Here is a 23,110-nt window from a genome sequence, read left to right as displayed (position 1 = left end):
CACTTCAGATGGCTTTTTATTTAGTAACAGTAATAACTTTTCATATTAAAACAACTGTATAAAAGGAAATTAATTAAATTTTAAACTATAATTAATAATTTCTCAGTACTTGATTGTGGCTGGAAGGGCATCCTTTTACTCCGATATAAAACATATACCGAAATAATTGGTGGTTCACTCCGCTGTGGCGGCCCCTGATAGATAAGGGACCAAGGCTAAGGAAAATTAATGAATAAATGATTGACTATATTCAATGAATGAGAAAGCAATTATTTTAAAATGTAACAATATTTCACATTTTTACACTTTTTACTGTATTTTGGATCAAAAGAACACCACTTTAGTGCTCAGAATAGGCTTCTTTTAAAACAAAAAAAAACTTACTGATCCCACACTTTTGGCCAATAGTGCAAATGTAACACTTCTCTTTATAATGTACATGTTTCTTTTATAGACCTTAATAAATGAATGATAAGAGGCTGACCGCAAAGAAATACAGTCAAATTATACACTGATTTACGGTCAGCCATGCAGTCATGTCATATTATACATGATTTTCAGCTGATGTCAGTAAAGCGTGATACTGATATTCTTTTTTTTAATGTGTGCACAATTATGTGGTGACATTCGTTTAATGGCTTTAGTCTCAAAGGCATGATCTCATTTCATTACAGGATTTGCCAAAGAACATGCTTGGCAACAAAAAGCCAAAAGAGACCTTTGAATACAGCAAATTACAGCATTAAACAATGATCCTTCATGGAATTCATGGCACAGTTCAGAGAAAGTCAACAATCCCTGCATCCAAATTCAAACAGAGCAAAACACAACAGGCATTAAAGTCATTTAGTATTGTAAAACATTTCCTCCTAAAAAGGGACGGTTTATCCAAAATGTAAAAATTATGGATTATTTACTCATCCTCATGAAATATGTGTGCTATTAATGTTTTCATTTAGAACTGGAAAGAACATTTTCCCAAACAAATGTCACTCAGTCTTTTTTTACAACAGCCAAATACTGACAAGCTCAAAAACCCTGTTCTAGACAATAAAATAAAGCATGAGATACATTTGTGTGAGGTAAAGTGTTACCATAATACTTCTCTACGTTGAGCAACAGAGTGATGGTTTGTTATACGGACAGAGCTGCCCAATTCTGAACAAACTGAGAATCATCAAGTCTTTTGGTTAAAATGGCAACGCAGGCTCATTCTGAAAACATACCGCTATATAAATTTCTGGAGAGTGCCAAATACGTCCCAGGAGCTATGTTTTTTTGCAGTTTTTGATTTTGCAAATCCACCAGAGGCTGTTGTGTACGCTTTTTGAGATCTTAAATTTCTAAATGTTGTGCCTGCAGTTCTTGTGTAAATCCACCAGAGGCCGATGTCGAATGACTGACTGAATGACTGACTGACCCACCCTCCTACTTCCCTAAACCGAGATTTTGAGAATTTCTTTTTTTTATTAAATATTTTCCAAATGATGTTTAGCAGAGCAAGGAATTTTAACAGTATTTCCTCTAATATTTTTTCTTCTTGAGAAAGTCTTATTTTGGCTTGAATAAAAACAGGTTTAAATATATTTTGAAACCCATTTTAGGTCAATATTATTAGCCCCCTTAAGCAATATATTTTTGATTCTCTGCAGAAGAAACTACAGTTATATAATGACTTCCCTAATTAAAGCGATCACGTTAAGATGACTTATGATGTGTGCGCTCTGCTCTGCTCGTCTCAGTGTGCGAATGAGACCGAATGCTGACCGCATGCTTCTGACTGTGCGCGCGCTGCACACACACAAAAGCATGTGGTCTTTCGCGCTTTTAAGAGCAACAAATGTGTACAACTTTAAAGGGGGTGGTATATGATGCAATAATCGTTTATCTCAATTAATGGTTTTTCATAATCGTTAGAAGCCAAAATCGAAATCGGATTTTCGATTAATTGCACAGCCCTACCTAAACCCAACCAATAGTGTTTTCAAAAGCACCAATTGACCGATGGACAAACTGGTAACAAGGAAAAGCCGTCCATAAGGAGGTAAGCGCGAAAAGGAATGGCGTCATACTGCTCTGTAGTGTTCGTCTTAACAACGAAATGCAGCCATACATACTTCTGGCTACATAATTCGTGATCTCCAGGTATGTATATAGGGGTATATTTTCAGAATAAGCCTATATTGTAAAATGGAGATCATTATTCTGGATTTTACAAAAAAAAAAAAAAAAAAAAAGAAATTACTAAAGACTCTGACAAAATTGTATTTGCTGCTTAAAAAAACCCCCAGAGTTACTCTATTCTGACTTATTTTATGCACGTTACAAACAGCAGATCACACTTTAGAAAAGTTTTTTATAAAGGTTAGGGAGGGGGCTTTTTTAAATGGGAAAGAACAGGTCATCAGAATTACTATTTGTGAATGATTTCTAAAAAATACATTTCTAAGTATTTCATTCTAATTTATTTGTGTTGAGAAGTAAGGGTTGTAAAAAAAATTCACTTGTTCATTAATTGTATTTGTTGGTATGTTTGTTTTTGTAATCAAGCTTAGAACATATTACTTAACTTAGCAGTATAATATATTTAATGATTCGAATTAAACATTTCTAAAAAACAAAAATTCTAAAATACAAAACAAAAACACTATGCGAGTAACTTGCAATTTAGTTTTAGTGTGCAACAGTACAACTGAACAGTACTGTTAAATTTTAGATCGCCCCTCATGCAAAGCTATCAAATGTCTTCAATGAATTTTTATATGTAATCGGATGAACAACTTTCATGATACTTTTACGGTGTTTCTTTTTCTTCTTCTTTCTGGAGCTCGACAGCCGTGGTCACTAAGGACTGTGTAAAGAGTCTTTAAAGAATTCCTTGAGCGAACTGTTCCTTTAAGCTCTTTATTGTATATAGAAGGTTCTAGCTGGGCAGAATCATCTGCGCTGGCGGGACGAGTGTGGGTTGGGGGATTTGGAGTGGGAAGGGTTCATGCTAGTGGGTGGCCCACCGCAAGACCTGGATCCTGACTCAGCAATCAGAGACCATCACGCAGCAAGGCTGCTCATACCGCAGCATCTAAGCCTAGCTTGACATAAGCCAGAATTGCCTAAAAGCACTCACAAGCTTCATCACATTACACAGCCAATAAAACCACCAAGATCTTTAATAAACTTCCACGCCAGACATGCTTGACACGTAACAGAACAAAAAACAACAAACACCAGGAAAACAGTGCCGTTCTTTCCATTGTGTAAGAGATTAAGAAACATAATATAAAGACTAATTTCGCTTGGAGACTTAAGAAACAAACTATGAACTGAATTGGTTATGTCTACATTAATTTACAACCCTCAGTGGAGCCATGTCCAATTACACTACAGATGAACCATGAAGAAAAATACTTGGTCCCATAGTTCAAAGTTATTACGGTTCAAAAAGCAGCCAACAGAGGAAGAATTACTCTTGCTTTTTGACAATAATTAACTATGTAATCTTTCTGGGTTAAATTAAACACATCAGCCAGTCGCATAGCTAAACCCATGCGATTTAAATCAAGATGATTTCCAAGTTCAAACTGGCCGTCAGATTGTGGAGGAAATATATTTTAGGTGAGTATGATTGGGCATGGCCGAGACAGGCTGAGTATTTCAGAAACTGCTGATTTGCGGGGATTTTCACATGCAGCTATCTCTGGGATTTGCTCAGAATTGTCTGAAAACTGAAAATTTCTAGCAAAAGGCAGTTCTGTGGAAGAAAATGCTCTGTTGATGTCAGAGTTCAGAGGAGAATGGACAGACTGGTTCAAGACAACAGTAACTCAAAAAACTACTTGTAACAACTAAACTCTGCCGAAGAGCATTTCTAATCAACCACTGAAACAGAAGACCACAATGGCTGCAATCTTGTCAGCTAAAAACAGGAAACAGGATACAATTTACAAAAGTTAACCAAAATTGGGGAGCAGAAGATTGAAAAAAGGTTGCCTGATCTTATGATCCATCCCATTTCTGCTAGATCCAGATGCTAGGGTCAGAACTTGGTGTAAACATGAAAGCATGAATCCCTCAGCTCATGAATAGATGGTGCAGGCTGATGGTGGTGTAATGGTGTGGGGATTATTTTCTTGGAACACTTTGGGCTTGTAAGTACCAACAAGCAAACGTAGTAACTGAAGATGAGTCTCTTTTTGTGGCCAATAGTAAAATATTCTTCAATTTTAGCTTGGATAACCATGGCCAGTTAATCTAGCGTTTGAATACACTTCCATGCCAGATATGGCAAGAACATGTTGCAGGAAAACGGTGCCACTCCACTCATTAGGTCACTAAGAAACAAAATATAAACACAAATTATGTTCAGAGACATAAAAAATGGACTACAAAATTAAATGGATTCGTTTGGATCATTTTACAACACTCAGTGGAGCCATGCGCAATTGAACTCAGATGTACCATAAAGAGAAATACTTTGTCCCATAATTCAAAGTTATTACTGTCCAAATGTCAGCCATCAGAAGAAGATTTCCTCTAGCTTTTTTGTTGCAATTATTAACCATTTAAGTATTCTTATCTGGGTTAAATTATACATTAAATAAGTTTAAAAGTGTAACCCGATCAAGAATAATACAGTGCGTCAGTTCTCTTGACAGCCAAAGTAATCTAAGTCTCAGAAACAAAGGCACTGTGCCTCTGTCTTGGCCAGTTCTGCAAAATGGATTGCCAGTAAGTAGTACTGTGAGTCGAGTGAAGGAAAATACACATCTTTCTTTCTTTCACTCTACCTTTTTTTCAAGGCCAGGAAGTGCAGAGTTGATTTTGGCAGAGCTGGGAGCCAAAAGACTTTCATTAATATATCAGACACAGCGCTGCACTCGGGGCCTGTCTTTTATTGGTAATGCCAAAAGAAAAGAGTTGGTCTCCATCACTGACATGTATTGTTTTTGAATGAGCGCCAGACCCTGTGGTGCAAGAAAAGGCACCGAGTCCATCCATCATATAGGTGTGACACCCTATCATATGACCGCATGTTATAGTAGGCAATCTCCGAAGACCATCTATGAGACTGGACGGATGCTAACTTGACCCGTTCTCCTCGAACAGTAGAGCTCAACAGATGGTTCATGTTACATGCTGAATTTATATCTATTTGTCAAGAGTGCAGAAGGAGAGATTTGATTGCATTCCTTGTTTACTCGAAGAAAACGCCGCTCCTGGTCTGTTCCCCGTCATACAAAAGCTGGACTACTGAGAAGCAGGAATTTAGTCAAAGCCTTCAACAACAAGTCAATTCAGCATAAACAAGCAAGATTTACTCTAAATCTTTCGTGTCACTATGTAAACTGCATTGTTTTAGGAAGAAATGCTCAGCTCAGATTTGTCTGGCTTCTCATCTTCTCTTTCCAAACTGTCTCCACCACTGAGAGCTCCAGCAAAGGTGCCTTTACACTGCCCTGACCCTGCGCTGACCCAAACCCTTTCCAGAATCCTTACAGCTCATGCCATGAACCTCCTGCTGGGAATTGACTATTTGTGCACAGGCTGGAGAAAGGAAAATTCCTATCTTCTGTTGGAGAACTGCGTACCCTTCTCCTAATGCAGGTTACAACAGGCTTGAGATAAGGATGAAATCCTCCAGACCCCCCTGACAGTTTACCCCCACAGACCCTGTAGGCTCAAGAACAGACAAATGTTCATTTTCCATCCACCTCTATCCCTCTGGTCTCTGCAGGCATATTAAAAACACACAAGCATGTTTGGAGCCAGCATGGCAGAACAGCACTACAAAAAAAAAAATTCAAGCAAAATAAAAAAACACTCAATCTGACATGCTACATCCATACTACAAAACACACAAGGATGACACACACTGCAATAATACATGATATACTACATGCATAAAATACAATCAGCGGCCACTTTAATAAGTACACCTGTCCGACTTCTTGTTAACGCAATTTTCTAATTAGCCAAACACATCGCAGCAACTCAATGCATTTAGGCATGTAGACATGGTTAAGACAATCTGCTGCAGTTCAAACAGCATCAGAATGGGGAAGAAAGGGGATTTAAGTGACTTGATCTGAATGTGGCATGGTTGTTGGTGCCAGACGGGCCATTTCAGAAACTGCTGATCTACTGGGATTCTCACGCACAACCATCTCTAGGGTTTACAGAGAATAGGCCGAAAAAGAGAAAATATCCAGTGAGCGGCAGTTCTGTGGACGCGAATGCCTTGTTAATGCCAGAGGTCAGAGGAGAATGGCCAGTTTGGTTTCAGCTGATAGAAATGCAACAGTAACTCAAATAATGACTTGTTACAATTGAGGTATGTAGAAAAGCATCTCTGAACACACACCATGTCGAACCTTGAGGTGGATGGGCTACAGCAGCAGAAAACCTTACCGGGTGCCACTCCTGTCATCTTAGAACAGGAAACTGAGGCTCCATTCATACAGACTCACTAAAATTGGACAATAGAAGATTAGAAATGATTGCCTGGTCTGATGAGTCTCGATTTCTGCTGTGACATTTAGATGTTCAGGCTGGTGGTGGTGGTGTAATGATGTGGGCGATATTTTCTTGGCGCACTTTGGGCCCATTAGTACCGGTTTCTTGAACACGACAATGAGTTCACTGTACTCAAATGGCCTCCACAGTCACCAGAACTCAATCCAGTAGAGCACCTTTGGGAAGAGATTCGCATCATGGATGTGCAGCTGACAAATCTGCAGCAACTGCGTGATGCTATTGTCAATATGGACCAAAAATCTATGAGGAATATTTCCAGTACCTTATTGAACCTATGCCACAAAGAATTAAGGCAGTTCTGAAGACATAAGGGGGCCCAACTGGTACTAGTAAAGTGTACCTAATATTGTGGCCGGTGAATGTAATACATACTTTAATACATATGCAATAGCACAATATTTTCTCAACCAATATTTTGCTTTTGGTTTACAAAAAGATTACATAAAAATAAAAATAGTGTTTAGAGAATTTACCTAAATATAATGACAAATGTTTTGAAACATAATTTCAGTACTTTTCATGCTTCAAGTTCAAAACGTGTATTTATTTTTAATGGTATTTTTAAAAAATTTGATTATTGTCTTGATAGTATTTGGACCCATTAGGTACCTAATCTTTTGAAATGGTACATTCTAAGAAATAATGGTACAAGAGCTGTCACTGGGGTGTTACTTTTTTCAAAAGGTACACATTTGTAACTTAAGGGTCCTTATTAATGATACCTACAAAGTACCAATATAGACCCTTTAGTTAAAAATGAAAAGGTATCACCCCAGTGACAGCTCTTGTACCATTATTTCTTAGAATGTACCATTTCAAAACATTAAGTACCTTATGGGTCTTGTACCAGAATGTACCATTTTCCTAATCATTATTTATGTGTGAGCAATAAATAACAACTCACGTATTTTACTGCCAGGTCGTGGTATTGCTCATTTATTTTCTTTGAAATGATCTAAAATGGTTTCTTTCAGTATTTTCATACATCTCCATCCTTCCAGCTCTTTTTCCAAATGAAAAACAACCAAGAAACTCTGTATTTCCATGTCAAAAGCTTATAAAGCAGTAAAAGGAATCCCTTCTGTTCCACTCAAGGATGAAGAGCAACTTTTGCCAAATATGTGGCAGCACTTTGATATTTTGAGTGAAGGGGAAAATAATCAACTTAATCGTGAAAATGTATTAAAATCAAACTGTTTGACAGATCCAAACAGACAGCTTTGATTGTCTGGTTTTGCCACAGAGAAAAGCGTTTTAAATATTTTCCATGCCCTTCTGACTAGAACTAGACTCAGCAAAAATGAGTGTGTACCCACTTAGAAAAACACACATCCTTGCGTAGACCCTTCAAGCCAACAAATGAGCCTCAACAACCCTCCATTTCTGTGGCAACATCTGGATGACAGGATCAGAATTCAGTTTAAACAACCTGAAAGCATGGATCCATCTAGCCTTATATTGATAGTTCAAACACAACTGTCTACCTGGGTAGTAGGTACTGTTACTGACCATGTCTTTATGACCACAGTGTGTCCATTTTGCAATGACTACATCCAGCAGGATTGTGTAACACAAAGCTTAAATCATCACAAACTTTTTTCTTGACAATGAGTTCGCCATACACGTTTTCCACTATCACCAGATCTTCAGCTAACTTTCAATCTCAATCCAATTCAACCGGCAGCAACTGTGTGACACGCATCTTGTCAGTTTGGACCAAGATCTCGTTCACTATTCTTAAAACCAGCGCTTATATTGAGCTGGACCTTGCTGGATCCTATTCCGGGCAATGTCTGATATTCACGATTTGTGTTCTGGTATTTATTTAAACTGATCTGGCATTAACTTTTGCATGGTGAATACCTGATGGGTGTGTGTGTGTGTGTGTGTGTGTGTGTGTGTGTGTGTGTGTGTGTGTGTGTGTGTGTGTGTGTGTGTGAGAGAGAGAGAGAGAGAGAGAGAGAGAGAGATGTGTGTGAGATTGAGTTTGAGTTAAAAACAGCGAGCAAAGCTGCGTAGATTGTACACACAAAGGTAGTCACTTTTGACCAATCAGCTTTCCAACATTTACAATCACTCTCATTGGTTGGTGATTGTTCCGCGCGCAGTGAGCAGAGAAAATAAATAAATAAATAAATAATTAAAGGCATAGTGGCCTACATAAATAATATTAGTATCTTTAAAATGGCAGAGGCAGTTAAGCATATATTATTTCTTAAAACCATGAATAAATCTGATAAAGGACCTGATCAAAAGAGATCTCGAGAAGATGAAACTGTGCCCCTGGATCAGGATAGCAGGAGACAGAAGCAAAATGATCTCAATTCAGCCAGAAAACATGACGGAAGAGGTAACTGTGGGCTCTTCTTGAAGATTGGATTGAGTGAGTAATTTTTGCTTGGCACATAATAGTGATGTGAACTAAATGTCAGTAGTCGTAGTAAACCGAGTATTGATGTTTCATACAATTATGTTTGTTGACCCATAACGTCATACAAAATAATTAAAGGCCGATCAAAAATTTTTATTTGTTTTTTGTATAAACTGCTTAGTAGCACCATGTTCCAGGAAAACTGAAATTGTATGGCGGACGTCTGTCACGATAACTTTTATTTCCTGGTTTTGTTCCATTCAAAAATTAAGCACTGCTTTAAATCACTAGATATGACCCATTTCTCAGCAATCATTTTAAATAATTAATAATTAGTATGGTTATTTCAGTACGTACTGGTCAGAATGGTTGTAGTGTTTCATTTTGGCACAAACATCTGTTATACTGAATGACAATGTAAGATTTTTTCACCCATATTTGGGCAAGGCATTTTCACAAAAGCAATTCAAAACATTAACTAACATTAATAGTAGGCACTTGACTCGCTTTTAATATGCTTTCTGTTTTTAAAAGCCTTTAGGGTCTCACCTTTCACCCCAAATCGTAAGAAATACACTTTAAAAGACTCCATACCAGTCGATCACTAAACCTAATTCGGCTCTCTTGAAATAACATTTAGGAAAAAGGCAAGGGAACCTAAACCCCAAAGTGTAGGCTATAAACCTTAAAGCATCTGCATTCAGCCTAATTAACTTAACACTCCGCTAAGTATTCAAAACCGATGAGGTGCATGACAAATTCACTCAGCACCACTGTTCTGCCGTGACAAATGAACTGTGGGCTTGAGTCCAATCACTTTTAGGAGCTACACTTTTAATGTTCATGCCCTTTATCAACCCATTCCTCCACCTCCTAGGTCAAACAGCACATTATTACTCTGCATGAAATGAAATTGAAGTCATGCTGGGAAATAACTCATTCTGCTTTAATAACTGTTAGTTGGATGATGGAAGCTCAGGCTGAAACCTAAAACCTCTTTCAGGACCACCTAAGACTACAGATTTACAAATGCCTTAATGCATAGGTAATATACAAGTGAATTACTCAGTTAATGTGATTTGTTGCTGAAGGCCTCTCTTGGGCGACAGTGGCGTAATTAAACATGGCACTTCTCAAATAGAAAAAGGTAGGAGGATTAAGAGCAGATGTTAAATGTCAACATGTATCTTCCCTAACATCCATTACCCCTCAAGACCATTCCGTTTTAAAAAATTGCATCTTACAATGGTAAACAAGGAATGCAATGTTAACACTTTGGTCAAAAAATGTGAGCTTCTGTTCTACAGTTAATGATAAATAAAAGAGCTGTAAAAGACAATTACTAGTCATCAATTAAAAATGTTTAAATGTTTAAGAATAAATTCACTGTCAGATTCCAAGTGCATCAAGAAAGTGCAAGCATTTTGCAGCTAGAGATAAGAAAATGCAAATGCTTTCTTTCTAGACATATTGCAATTAAAAGTGCTGCATTATGATAGTACAATATATAAAACATAAATTTCCTGCTGACAAGATTTCTACTTTGATTCTTAGTTTACCATAACATAACAAAAACACAGTTTACTTGCATTGCCAGAGGCCTGTTGCACAAAACAAACAAACTTTAGATTAAAGAGTAATTTCAAGTTGACAAAACCAAACAAATCCAAGCTGGTTAAGACCAGGTTAAGTGGTTTTACAATGCTTGATATAAACTCTGGGTTTATCCAAGAGTTTGAGATCAACTCTGAACTAAATGCCCATAAAAGTGACACGTGCAGCAACACTTCTCACTTCATTTCTTACAGGAAATTTGAATTGAAAGCTATTACCATTATTACTTACCTATTTTAGTTTAGTTTACTTAACTATAAGTTCCAAATATTATCTTAGCATGAATAATTGTAGTTGATATAATAACTTGTTTGACAATATGGCTTTCATTTGCAGCAAAAAAGACACAGGGGAACTAAGAGGTGCTTTAATGCATCAGATATGTCACTTTTCTAACTGCTGATTGGTCCAGTTTAGGTTTGCAAACTCAAAGGAGGTTTGCTGTGTGGCATAAACCATGGTAACAAAAAACCCAATCAAAACCAATCCACCTTCCTAAGCCCGAAAACTCAAAAATTGCTCAAACTAAACATAAACTTACCAGGAAAAAAATATTTTTTTTCTTTGTGCAACAGACCTCGGGTCTTGGATTGCATGTAAAAAGGGACAACAGGTTATTTTAATAAGCTGATTTTTGTGAGTTAGCAATCCAATCCTGGCCCAGTTAGTCTTTGGGCCCTATTATACACCTGGCACAATGCGACGCAAGGCACGACACAATTGTTGTTTGCTAGTTCAGCTTGGCGCAAGAGTGGTTTTGACGTTTTGCGCCACACTCTATAAAAAGCAAATGCATTTGCGCTCATTTGTGCGCCCATAGGCGTTCTGGTCTAAAGAAGGAGGTGTGTTGAGGCGCTTTGCTGGCGCGTTGCTATTTTGAGGAACTTAAATAGACTGTTCAATAGACCAGATCAAAGCTGGTCTTAAGTCCAGCGCAGAGCGCGTTAGTTGTGAGCCTCGCTTACACACTGCTTAATACACACAAGATGTAGAGCAATGCGCAAATATCTTTACATATGAAAAAGAATTAAAGGATTAAAATATTACAAAGAAATATTATTTTCTAGCCTACATATATATAAAAACCATACTTTCATGCCTTCACCCCCTCGGGGGGCTTTTTCAGTTTATTCATAACATTATGCTTTTGTATAATGTTATTATTATTAGCAGTATTATTTATTATATGCATATTTATATTTTTTATTAAAAACAAGCTTAGATTTGACCACCTGTCAGGTTTTAGACCATATGGGGCACAGCATGTGTATTTGTATATAATTCCCTTTTTTGATCTCACTTCATTATTATTGTTCATTTATTCGTTTGCTGGAAATTAGAACTGAATTTAGAATTAGTTTTGAAACAAATCTTTACGCTTAACAAACAAAATTAATTATTTATAGGCTAATTGATGTGTGTGCGTACAACACGTTTCCCTATCCATAAGCTTGAAAGTGAAAGTAAATAATGAGGAGGCTCCTCTCTCATTCTCTCCTGTAGATGCTCTGTTTAACTGTTTTCTTACTAGTGAAGCGTTCAGTTTTTCCACTTACAAAATCCATCATGTAAATAGCAAATGCGCTATGGCGCGACGCAACTGACTCCTAAAGGGAATTGGAGATAAGACTCTGTTTGGTTTATTTTCAAAACACTCCTATAACTCATTAAGAGAATAAGCTCAACCCTGTTAGACCATGCGCCACGGCGCAACGCGGATTTTTCCATCCTTAAAATAGCAAAAGTGGATTCAGACACGTACTTAATGCTTTTGTGCCCTGCGCTTTGGACTTTGCGCATGGATCTTCAAAATAGAGTCCTTTATCTTAGCGAACTGTAAACATCCACCACAACGGAGATCCAGGTAATCTACAATGGTTTACTACAATTTATTGAAGCTACAAAGCAAAACCTAGCCCAAAAGCCCTGTGTATCTGCTCGTGAAGTCGTGACCTATGGAATACTGTTTCTGGGTCCAAGCCGCTACTCTTTTGAATTGAGAAATTATTTGTTTATGAACACTTTTTAGTCCTATCACACATTAAAATAAATTTTGTATAAAATCATAGTGTGCACAGTGTATCAGTCTCTGGACTCGCTGCATCACAAACACCAATATTTTTTTAAATATCACTTTCTGGACATCGGATATTAGACATGGATATATAAATTGTGATTGTGATATTTGAAAGTACTGCATCTCTTTGTAAATGTTTATTGTTACCATTTATTGAGTCTCCCCATACAGTTTGATAGAGCGCTTGGACCTGGAGGCTGCTTTATGTGACATCACATTTAAGAAGCGGATATTATGCAGACATTTTTTTTTTCACATTTTATAAAATTTTTTACAAAATCGTCATATTAATTTGTGTAACACGTTTTACCATACAGAATGTATCAAAAAAGCTTCACAGAGATAAAATATTGCTAAATAATCATTTATAAGTTGCAGTGGGTAGCCCAATCGCCTCCCAGCAAGAAGGTCGCTAGGTGGGTCAGTTGGAATTTCTGTGTGGAGTTTGCAAGTTCTCGCCGTGTTCGTGTGAGTTTCCTCCGGGTGCTCCAGTTTCCCCAAAGCCCAAAGACATGCGCTATAGGTGAATTGGGTAAACTTAATTGTCCGTAGTGTATGTGTGTTAATGAGTGTGTATGGATGTTTCCCAATGATGGGTTGCAGCTGGAAGGGCATCCGCAGTTCATTCCACTGTGGTTACTCCAGATTAATAAAGGGAGTGAGCCGAAACGAAAATTAAAGAATAAATGAAGTTACAGTGCACTCCAAAATGCTAGTTGTTTTAACCCAAAGTTTGGCAAAAATTAACAAACTCAATGGTTGGGTTAAAATTGAAATGATGATTGAACTCTGAACTCAATGTTGGGTTGAAACAACCCAGTATTTTTTGTTTGATGTGATAATAGTTCTGTTCAGCAAAAGGCAGTTCTATAAAAGATATCAATACCATTTCGAATATCAAGTCAGATTAATGTTAATTCAGTTCAACTCAACATCATCATCAATGCTGATAGATGGAATTTAAATATGTGCCAACTCTTGTTCATTTTCTCTCGTAGCCAAAACCCAGTATGCCATTTTAAGCTGCTGATTGTTGTATTCCTATTTATATTTTATTTACTATGTATAGTAAGATATGAGCAGGCACTAAGGTCCACTATATTTCAAGGTCAACTTTCTGATCTCAATCCAGTTTTCGGGTCAAAAGCGTCATGATGAAAACAATATGACATGTACTTTTGTACTCAGTTTGATCTAAAAGCAAAGCAAAGACAGAGACTCCATATCTGTACACTAAAACATCCGCCAGACAAATGATGGCTAATGATAACAGCACATGTTTGGAGGGGAAAATAACTGCGATGGAGACCAGGGCATGACCTTGAGTAACTGATAATCAGCTTTCCCGATTAAAAGTTAAATCCACCAATTCACCTTTAAAACACTGAAAACACGTCAAAGCTGATATGTGGAGAACAATGAAACAGAGACTCTAAGGCCGTACTTACAGTATGTACAGTTGCCTCGAACCGGGCCAAAGCACGCTTGTCCCCCCTACCGTCTTCCCAGACGGCCCGCACTCACATTACAATCGGGCCTTGGCACGCTTACGTCATCGATGCTGCTGTTCAGTAAACTCGCTCTCACGCAGCACAGAGATTTCTCTAGTTATACCGTTTAAGTCGTTTGATATGCATTGACATGCAGTCAAATATTTCGCCAAACAGTCCTTAGGGATGCGGTGAAACGCAGTCAGATATTTTGCCGAACAGATCCGCCACTTTTAGTGCTCATAAACAATCATAAAGCCCTCGTGCTGCAGGAATGAGGAGGTTTGCTGAAGGTGCGCAGCTGTCATGCAGTGAGGGGTTTGCGTATTTAATAAACTACGGCAGTTTGCCTTCACTGATCAGTAAGATTGATTAATAAAACCATATGAAACAATCCCTTAAAAGTCACGTCTCGCTTTCAGCCCAAGTGAACCGCGCTCAGGCCCACCTCTTCCAACCGGGCCAGGGCCGGCCAAGTGAACCGTGCTTGAGCCCGATTCAGCGCACTCACTTCTCAAACGACCTGGGAAACAGGCTCGGGCATGGTACAGATAGTGTGAGTAGATAAGCAGAAACTTATCAGACAATGCAATACACTTACCAAACCTTTTGTAGCCAAATGACTGCACTTCTTCTTCATCATTGAAGTCGTCTGCAAAAGTGACAAATGACAATGATGTTAGTGTAGAAAATGCTGCGTAAATGATGTCCTTATATAATGTATGACTTCAAGACAATATTCTTTATTCCTCCACTCCTCAGTCTCCAGTCTGACACTATGATCAATTCATTCGACTTTGCTGAATTAAAGTAATAATTTCTTTCAAATAAAAGTATATCCCTAATTTTAAACGGTTTTCTTCTGTATAAAACTTCTTATACATTTTTAATTGTCCATTTAGATTATTTTTTTACTTTAATTAAATAAAAAAGCCATCTTTTCAGACATATTTAGATTCATCAATGCCAGTGTTTAAAATAAACGGTTTAAATGACAATAGTTGAAACCCATGCCTAATAAATCAAGTAAATCCAGAGAAAGCAAGCATTTTCATGTGCTCTCGCATAAATTTTTTCCATAACTGTGTAATTAGTGTATTATTTCAATGAAAGACACAGACAGAAAGATCTGAAACATAATAACACGTTTCCCTTAAAGCAAGGCCAATATATTATACCAAGACAGACAAACTAAACAAACAAACATGAGCATTTGGAACTGATAAACCAGCATGTGATATGGATCTGACTGCTGAAAAAACAGCAGCAAAGATGGCCCATTCATGAGTTAACCAAACCATACCATCCTCAACTTCCTCTTCCTGTCTGCCTAACAGCCCTCTCTCATGTGGCTACAATGCTCCTGGGAAAGGAGAGGGGTGACTCCAGGCGGTTTTATGTGTCATTGTCCAAAGGCCAGAGAAAATAAAGGAAGAACATGTGTTTCTGTAGTTGAAGCCCAGTCTCTCCCCCTCAATCTGATACTAAAGTCTGAACCGCAGGTGGGAGGAGGAACAGTCCGTCAAAAACCCCCACTGAGCGTGACCTCAAACTGGACACACACACAAACCTCAGAGTGGAAAAATGGGGGACAAACAGAGCAATGTAGACTAAAGCTGACAGCTATTTCAGTCTTTTTTGCTGAAAATAAAAACAACACTCTGGGAAACGCACAAGAACAAAGCTCCCACATACCCCAAAAACACTACATTTTTACAACACCACAGCCTGAAATATGACTTTCCAGAGAATTATTGCTTGAAATGAAGCCTTTAAGGTTAAATATGTTGTCTATTGAGGAGCATCAGTGAGGAGCGCGGATGAGAGAGGCTCAGGGGAACAGTAATTCACAGTGTGTGGTCTGAACAGCCTTATTAGGTTATTTCCATCTGCAGTTTTGCTCTGTTTACTAATCGTTAATATGTTAATGCCTTCAATAGATTTACTGGTAAATAAACATCCATGCAACCAAAAGAAAAATAATGAAGCAGAAATATTGAATTTACTTTTTATGTTTGGCCAAAATCCAGGCAAGGAGAACAGTTTGTCACTTTTTATTTTTATAAAATGTATATTTTATTTTTATTAAGTGTTGACAATTGTTTAATCATTTTGTGGAAACTACAATCCTTCTGCAAATCTTTGTTGAAATATACACACAAACCCTGTGGATATAAGTATTGAACACGTCACTAATTTTCTTAGAAAACATATTTCTAAAGGTGCCACTGACTTAAAAATTCCCCTGCATGTTGGTTATAACCAAATAAAACCATAAACCCAAAGAAAACAAATCTAATTACTTTACATATTAGGTTATGTGTAATAAAATGAAACAACACAGGGTAAAAGTATTGAACACATGAAGAAAGGGAGGTGTAGAAAGGCAGTGAAAGCCCAGACAGCAGCTGAAATCTCTCAGTAGTTCTTCAGGACTTCTCTGCCCTTTGTCATTGAAAACGAATATTAGCTTCTTCAGTCCAACATCTTTTAGCAAGACAATGATCCAAAACACAGCCAAGGAAATGCGTTCAGAGAAAGAAAATTAGGCTGTAGAATGGCACAGCCAATCACCTGACTTAAATCAGATTTGATAGACGAGACCCATTATATTGAAGTCTGTGAAAAACTTACACCTGAGCAATACATGTGACTTCATTCTTCATACGAGAGGCAACTTTAAGATGCCATCACAAAAAAAGCCTATTATATAAAGTAAATACATTTCAGTAGTTCAGTATTTCCTCCTTGTGTCATTCCATTGTTATTACACACAACCCATTTTTATGTTTGTTTTGTTTTTGTTTGTATCCCCAGGAATGTTAAATTTCCTCCACTGTATTTGTCTTTACTGACCAAGATATATGCTAACCCCAAACGTTTGCTTAGTTAAATAATCATAAATGTGATAATGCCTTGAACTGATTGGTAAGTTAAATTATCATTATTAATAACCATAAATTTTATTAATTATTTTCTCATTTATTTTTCATTTTGTCAAAATCTAGACAAATCACAGGAAAACTGTCAGTCAGTATTATGAGCTCAGTTGTTCTGCTTGATTTCATATTTATTTTCTTTTGACCTATATAAATTCTCTTTTGAAAAATATTTAGTTTTGTACAATTATTCAAGTGTTTACTGTTACTTTTGATTATCAAGTTAATATTTCCTTTCTAACAAAAAGTAATCATTTCTTTAAAAACATTTAATAAGCCAAACTTTTGCACTGTTCACTAATCATCATACCTTAACATGACTTACAGGTTTTTATTTTTAAAAAATGAAAACAGCCAAAAACAGCTCATTTGTTTGAAGGCATCAATTTTTACACAATTAGAGGTGATTTGTTAAAGTAATTTTAAATTGCTCTGTCATACATTTATTTAATTAAAACTAGACATCTACTCAGGCAAGATTTTAAAGGTCCCCATAAAAATGAGAGCGCTTTGTAACAATGTCACTTCCACTAGATGGCACTATTTAGATTAAACAAGAGATCAACTTTTACATGTTGCATAACTCTTCAGGCACAAAAAAGTAATGTGAAGGCTTGGTGTTTGTCAGAACATCTGGCCGTTGGACATGCAAACTGACTCAGGATGGAGAAATGTGGGGGCTGTTTTTACTGTAAGAAGCTCTCAAAATGGAAAACATCTTGGACCTCAGAAAACACAAGTTTCAACAACCTCAAAAAGTACTGAGAGGCTTTTCATTTTAATGACATAATCCTGATCCTTTACTTACCATAGCTCGACTTACTGTACCTTGGATTTAGGGGAATGTGTCACAAAGTTGAACTCAGCCCTTTTTTTAATCATTCATCCCAATGGTCTACAATTAAGCCAGACCCCATGAAAGTTTTTTTTTTTTTTTGCCACTATACTGACTAACAATGTTACTATTTATTTTAGTATACTTTTGATCTCATTCACTGACTAAAATACAGCTGTATTTAAAGTACACTTTTAGCCATCTAACAGTGCTTGTCAATGTCTAATTCAAGTTTGCAGTTCATCAAAGCAGGACACAAATTCAACCACAAAGCATTGGCTTATTGTTAAAACAGAGGTAGGATTGACATTTATATATTTCAACTGTTTACAACAGAAATGCCAACCGATTGATGAAAATATCTAGTTATGCAAACTATGCACTTTGTCCCTGAATTTCACAGTTCTAAACTGTTAATTAAAATGAATTAAAAGTTTAAATGGCACCATATTTTATACAGCAATAAATCAAAGCTGATATGCAAATTTGTGGATATTTCAAAGTATTATTCACAAAAGATTACTTTGCCAACGAGAATTACACCAAAAAATGTGCTTTAAAATACAGTACCACTACTATAAAATACTATTCTGATCAAGATACAGCCTTGATTGACACAGTGATCATGTGATCTTAATATCTTTGAGAATGGACCCACTTCATGTGTAATCATAAAAACTCTTTTGATACATAATATTTTAATATTTACATCATATAAGAATTAAGATTTTGGAAATAAATGTTAATTTCAAGTGTAAATTACAGAAGAAGATATTGTGATGGATTTGGTAACACAACAGTTGAATACGTTGCTCAGTGGGGACCATCAGCTGCTTGGTTAGAAACACTCTTCAAAATATCTTCTTTTGTGTAGCAGAATAAATAACAAGCAAACGCTTGAAGCAGGTTGTGTCAACCGTGGGTATGCTTTGGTGAACTAGTCCTTTAATTAGCCTAGTCTATGGCAAAAGTAATAACAAAAGCAAGTAAAAATACCAAAAGTGCACCTTTAATTATAAACAATGAGTGTAAAGGATTAACCCAACATGTTAAACTCATACAATCTGAATAGAAACTTTGCAGAGGTTATTCAACTCTTGATGAAAAAAAGCTTCTTCACACTCTGCCAGATGTTTCATTTGAAACGTGGCTACGCATTTTCTTTTCTTTTTTTTTTCAAGATGAAGCAAGTCACGGAAGATCCCACACAATAGCCAGGTCATCAACACAAGGCTGTGCGTGTAGATCCCGCTATTCAGCTGTCCTGTGGCAGTTCAGCCAAACAAGCCGCCAACCTTACAAACCACGAGCAGTTAATCGCAACCAGATGTTTCGTGCATTGGAGTAACACACATTCCTCTCACAAGAGAAAGAAAAGCAGAAAACTGAAGAGAGAAACGCGTGGATAGACTCCAGAGACCTGTCTTAAAAAGACATCGCTAAAATGTAGAAACGCATCTTACCCTTCATCGTGGTCAAACTGAGGTGCACCGTTCCGTCACGAGCCAAACCTTCACATCAATCTCATGTCAACGCGCAGACCCAAGAATAAGCGCTGAACTTTCACTAATATTCCACCTGAAACATGCGTAGGGTCTTTTCAATCCCTATGACTGGTGCTTAGCTTGTAAAACTACAGGAACAATTCGCGAACAATGTTCAACAAACTTCTGCTCAGTGCGCACACTTTTTCTCTCCCTCCATGAGAGCGTGTTCACGATGGAAATCCACTTGAGGTGAATGAGGATGCGTCCTCTTCTGCCTGCTGGCTGCAACCCGAGAACCAGAGAGAAGCTGGCAGTCCGCAGGGTGTCTGTTAGTTCACTTGTTTTCTTCTTGGGCTGAATATCTTAAAGAAAAACCAGGTGAAAGCAGCAGCAGCCGCAGCACCACAGTGCTTTACTGAAGCTCTGAACGCGCTGCTCCGCATCTGGAGTTAAACTTCCTCTTGGCTCATGGGAGGGTCTAACACGTTGCATGAGTTAGTTATTGTTGCTCTTAGAATACTGTGAAATCTTAACCTGTAATAAGAAACAGTGCAGAAAACATTATGTTTGTGTTTGCTCAAAGCTCAGTACTTAAAATGTCTTAAATATGGGCCAACTTTACACTGATATGATGGCTTAGCATGAGTTAAGATACTATGACATTTAAGGTTTTGAGTATAGACCAGGGTTTCTATGGGTTTCATCAAGTCAAGTCAAATTTAAGACTTTTTAAGACCATTATGAATTAAATTTCAGACTTGCACAAGGCTTAATGTTAAGATTTTTTTTCCAATGGCCCAGTTAAAACAAACCATTAAAAACAAGTGGTTGTAAAAAAGATAATTAAACCGTTAATAAGTAGAGTTAATGAATAATCTGTTTAAGACCTGTTTAAAATGATTTAAGTCCTACAACATAATATTTCAGTGAATTTAGGACTTTTTAATATTGTTTTTGAAATTCAAGACATTTGAGACATTTTAAAACCCTGTAGATACCCTGATAGACCTTCCTTTCAGAGTACAAGGAAAATTAACGACTTAATGCATTAGAACTCTGGTAACACTTTTAGACTATTCTAAAAAACAGTCTGTACACTATTATAATAAGAATGCTGTATGAAGACTATAGTTTTATATCCGTAGTATATAGGAAGGATTTAAGACAAGCAGGTAAAACCTAGTAGTGTGAAGACGTGGCAGATATTTAAAATGATAATTTTATTTATTTATTTATTTTTTTTTTTTGTGGCTGCATCATGATACCCAAATATATATGGCTGACAAGATTTTATTAAAATTTATTAAACTGGATAAATCAAATTAAAGCTGTATGTTTCAACAAATAAAGCTGCACATTTATTTATTCATTGCTTGAAAAGGGTTTCATCTCTGTCTGAGCCATACACTCTAAAATGCTGTGATTGTTTCAGCCCAAAGATAAATAAAAGTATGAACAAACCCAACATTTAGGTTTAATCTTTCCTTTGCATACTGAATATTTGTAATGGTTTTGTCTTTTAATGCATTAAACACTTGAGCGAAATTGTATCTTTTAGTAGAAAACAATGTCACAGTTTATGTTGTCACAGTGGAGCTTGTCATTAAAGATTAAAAAATAAAACTTCACTGTAAAAATGCTGTGTTCTACATAATTCCTTGATGTCGTCCCAAAGAAAAAATGTAAATTTAATTATTTTATATAAATTTAAGTGGATTGAACATAAAACAATTAAGATGTTCCAAAAACATAAAAATATGTTGTTTCCACTCATTTTAATTCAGTAGTTTAAACAAGCAGCAAAAGTATTTTATTTCAGTGTTGCACTGGCCACAGCTATAGTGAAATGTGATGTTTTGTTTATCTCTATATCTTCATTTCTTTTATTTCATCACTTATACGAGAATGCAGCCCTGGTATGTATAAAGCATTGTTTTGAACTGCAGACTTTTGTTTTTTTGTAATTATTAGCTAAACATTTGTAAGTACAGGCTATTTTATTGCAGATATGTTACACTGAATGATGATCAAGCATTATTTTGTCTTTTTTCACAAATGTTACTTGAAATATTAAAGACATGTTACTTGCATAGACCTCAAATATAAAATCACTTTTGGCAATACTCCATGTGCATTACCTGACAAATGTCTTGTCACCTATCTGGGTTTTAGGAACAACATGGTAACAAGGCATAGGAAGATAATTAATGCAGTACAAAGAGAGTGAATATTGTGTATGACTCATGAGCATGGAGGACTGCATCCATATATCTCTACAATGACTCAGATAACTTATTACTAAAGTCATCTGGAAAGACAAAGAAAGTGTTCTTGCAGGACTCCCAGAGTTCATCAAGATTCTTTGGATTCATCTTCAATGCCTCCTCCATCTTACACCAGACATGCTCAATAATGTTCATGTCTGGTGACTGGGCTGGCCAATCCTGGAGCACCTTGACCTTCATTGCTTTTTTAGAAACTTTGATGTGGAGGCTGACGTATGAGAAGAAGTGCTATCCTGGTGAAGAATTTGCCCTCTCTTGTGGGTTTCAATTGGCCTTCTGCAGTATTTGTGATGAGGATGCAGTTAAACAGATGATTCATCAGAAAAATCTACCTTCTGCCACTTTTCTTGATCAACTAGAAGTCAAGTTATTTCTTTTGCTCTTACAACTGTGATTGACGACAAGACTTTTGTCAGGTAGTGTACATGTTTCATGGAAAGTGTTATTAAATATGGTTCTTAAACATGTAAAGTGTGTGCTAACAATTATCTAGGTATGTCAGTATTTCGTCTCTGTTCAAAGGCAGCCAAGTGAAAAGTCCTTTGTGTTGTTGATTTTCGCTCAAAATTGCTTGCACAATCCTTCCATTGCTTTCAGCTTTATTAAGCACAAGGCCCATTTTGTTCTTTCCTTGCATTTCTCTCTAAATCCCTTTGCCACAGGGATCCATGATTAATTATTTTATATCCTGCTGGACTGTTCAGAATGGTGTGATCCGTTGCACCACACAAGTTTAGCACCGCACTGACCTCAAGTGTTTTTCTAATTTAACAAGGCTAAGCACTAACATACAAAAAGCAACTCCAATGTATTAAAGCTGCACTGCTGTGCCCTAAACCGATTTTATGTGCCCCCTCAAGTATCATGAAGCTTTTGTGCCAGAGCAGGTGCCTTATCCAGTTTTATTTGACAATTTACATGTAAACTCCTAAAGACGTAATCATAGTTTCCAGTTGCTACAGTAATAGAACTTAAACAATCTGATCCCAAAAGCTTCAGATTGATGTTGGACCCTAAAGTTGATAAGATATTGAATTTTAGTTGCAAATAAAAACTGGCTTACTAAACCTAATTAGTATATTTTTTAGAAGTTTGAAAGTTTCATCGTTTCCCAGTTCTGGGTTGCAGCTGGAAGGACATCCGCTACAAAAAAACATATGCCGGAATCATTACTTGAAAAAAAAAGAACATTCAAACTAAGAGGGGTTACACTCGCTGCAGATGTTGGGAAATTCTTCAAGTGCCAATAGAAAGCGTCAGCCAATCAGATCGTTTTATGCAAATACCCCAGCTCAGACAGTAGCCGATTGCGGACTTACTCTATTGGCTATGATGATTGCGTCAGCCCCAACTTCAGACACATCTTCGGTCAAGCATTGATGCTGAAGCCCCGTGTGAATGCATGGTGAAAGTTTTATCGTTAGTCTGACTTTGAGTGACATGAAGCTTTTATTCCAGTGCAGGTGCCTTATCCAGTTTTA

At 36.9% G+C, this 23,110-nt stretch overlaps 1 protein-coding gene across 1 annotated transcript in view; it reads right to left on the bottom strand.

The window, feature by feature from the left end:
- Positions 1-19,789, bottom strand: part of colec12 (collectin sub-family member 12) — a 50,958-nt gene extending 31,169 nt beyond the window's left edge. Inside the window, exons 1-2 of the mRNA NM_001122840.2 lie at positions 19,321-19,789; positions 14,685-14,735 (exon numbers count right to left, since the gene is read on the bottom strand). Coding sequence (NP_001116312.2) covers positions 14,685-14,735; positions 19,321-19,327 — 58 coding nt within the window. The 5' untranslated portion in view covers positions 19,328-19,789. The remainder of the gene's footprint in view (positions 1-14,684; positions 14,736-19,320) is intronic.
- Between the last annotated feature and the right edge of the window lie 3,321 nt (positions 19,790-23,110).

The sequence above is a fragment of the Danio rerio genome, chromosome 2 (genome assembly GCF_052040795.2).
Source record: "Danio rerio strain M-AB ecotype USA chromosome 2, GRCz13ab, whole genome shotgun sequence".
In the NCBI taxonomy this organism is placed as follows: Eukaryota; Metazoa; Chordata; class Actinopteri; order Cypriniformes; family Danionidae; genus Danio; species Danio rerio.
The sequence above is the reverse complement of the archived record's forward strand: the minus strand, read 5'-3'. Positions and strand labels throughout refer to the sequence as shown.